Source organism: Buceros rhinoceros, unplaced genomic scaffold (assembly GCF_000710305.1).
Source record: "Buceros rhinoceros silvestris isolate BGI_N320 unplaced genomic scaffold, ASM71030v1 scaffold22506, whole genome shotgun sequence".
Taxonomy (NCBI): Eukaryota; Metazoa; Chordata; class Aves; order Bucerotiformes; family Bucerotidae; genus Buceros; species Buceros rhinoceros.
In genome coordinates, this window is record NW_010416089.1 from 36,391 (window position 1) to 38,192 (window position 1,802).

The 1,802-nt window shown below is 39.8% G+C and overlaps 1 protein-coding gene across 1 annotated transcript in view; it reads right to left on the reverse strand.

The window, feature by feature from the left end:
• GTF2H1 (general transcription factor IIH, polypeptide 1, 62kDa) overlaps nucleotides 1–1,802 on the reverse strand; it is a 16,399-nt gene that overhangs the window by 11,917 nt on the left and 2,680 nt on the right. Inside the window, exon 3 of the mRNA XM_010137684.1 lies at nucleotides 699–861. Coding sequence (XP_010135986.1) covers nucleotides 699–861 — 163 coding nt within the window. The remainder of the gene's footprint in view (nucleotides 1–698; nucleotides 862–1,802) is intronic.

The window sequence follows — 1,802 nt, forward strand, 5'->3', positions numbered from 1 at the left end:
TCTTTCCCTCCCAAACCCTTGATGTGTGCACAGTCATTATGAGGGTGGAAATGTGATTCCAGCTGAAGAGTCGTAAGCTGTGTGAATTTTGTGGCAGAAGCAGAAACATGTCTCTGGGGGAGGAATCTGGAGATCGTACCTAGATTACTTTTAGACTGCACTGAGATTACTGAAGTATGGTTGCTACAACTGTGTAACATAACTGAGAGTTGGGGAGAGAGGGAGGTAAAATGAGCTTTTAGATAGACAAGTCGTTCTTCAAGTAGCTGAAACCATGTATTGGTTTAAAGAAATGGGGGAGGGAATAAACTTTTTGAGTGGAAACTCTCTGCGCCTTCATTTATGCGTGTCAGTGCTGCAACAGATACTAACTTACTGAGTTAATACAGGGTGATCTAGTGCCTGTAAGTTCACCGTTACTTGTTTTACAGCAGCAGGATAAACAACATCTGTCTACTGTCACTTTAAAGCTCAAATTGAGCCTCTTACATTGACAAAAGTTTGAGGTTGCAGATTTGTGTAAAACCTTTACTTGTTTTCTCTCCTTCACGGCTGCAATAGTCTAACGTGGAGGGCCACTAAGCTGAGAAACCAGGAAAGATCAACGCTGAAGTATATGGGAATGAAGTACGTGAGCAGAACTCTCACTTTCCCAATTTGTTTTCTCTGAAGTCCTTTAAGTTAGAGGTCCAACGTACCAGAAACGCTGCGGAGATGCCCACATCCTGCTTACTAGGTGCTGCAGAATTATCCCCTGCATTCAGGCTTAAACGATTGGCCCAGAATTCTTCAGCACTGATTACTTGGCTCACAACAAGGTCTTTATAGAGCTGAAACAGAACAGGATCTTCTTGCAGCATTCTGGTAAAAGAATGTATTGAATAGAATTGAAACGCTGCAGAATAAATCACTAGGATTTCCATAACTAACACGAGTTCACAAAAGGAACAGAAACCAACTTTTATTTCAAAATGCTGTGCATTTCTTACCAAGACTGTGCAAGTCCTCAATCACTGTATTTGTCTCAAAGACTTAAGAAAGGACTAAAAAGCTGTTTAAGGAATAGCATTAATGCTAGAAAACAGTAATGTCTAAGAAAAAGTTAACGTGGGATTAATGTCTTGTCCTAAAGTATTCTATGGTCCTCCTGTGTCTTTGCCCTTCCTGAACTGGAATCTCCTGAACTGTAAAAGCACAGCTGATTTTCCTGAACTTCCATAAGAAAGGTCTTGTGGAGAAAAAAAAGATTTCAGCACTATCCAATTCTTGTTTTAAGACCTTAAAATGCAGTAGTTACAGGCCCCTGTTCTAGTGCAAGAGTAGAAGTTACCAAATATGCGTGGGACAAGATACCTTAAACCACACGTTACCCTGAGTTGTTTGTTCATCTATGTTTCTGCTGTGGCAGTAGGATCTTCATCACTTAACCATCACGTGCAGCACAAGAAATACTCACCAGAGAACAACGTTTACAAAAGTTATTGTTCAAATAGTAAGTATCACCCTTACTATCCAAAATGTCCAGAATGTGTATGTCTGGAACTTCAGTCAATTTGTGTTTAAGCAGCTTTTCATACAACTGTGTCCCCAATTTGAAACCCAAACATTTTAAAGGAAGAAAAGCACATCTTAAAAGCCCTTTTGGGAAAAGGACTTAAGCCCTGAATGCCTTCTCAAAACATTTTTTAGAGTAAACATCCATGCCAAATAACAAACTACTGTAACTCAAGGGAGGTGCAGAAAAATACCCAGCAGTTTAGTAGAGTATATAAAACACCAGGAAAGAAGATTTGAAGGGAAAG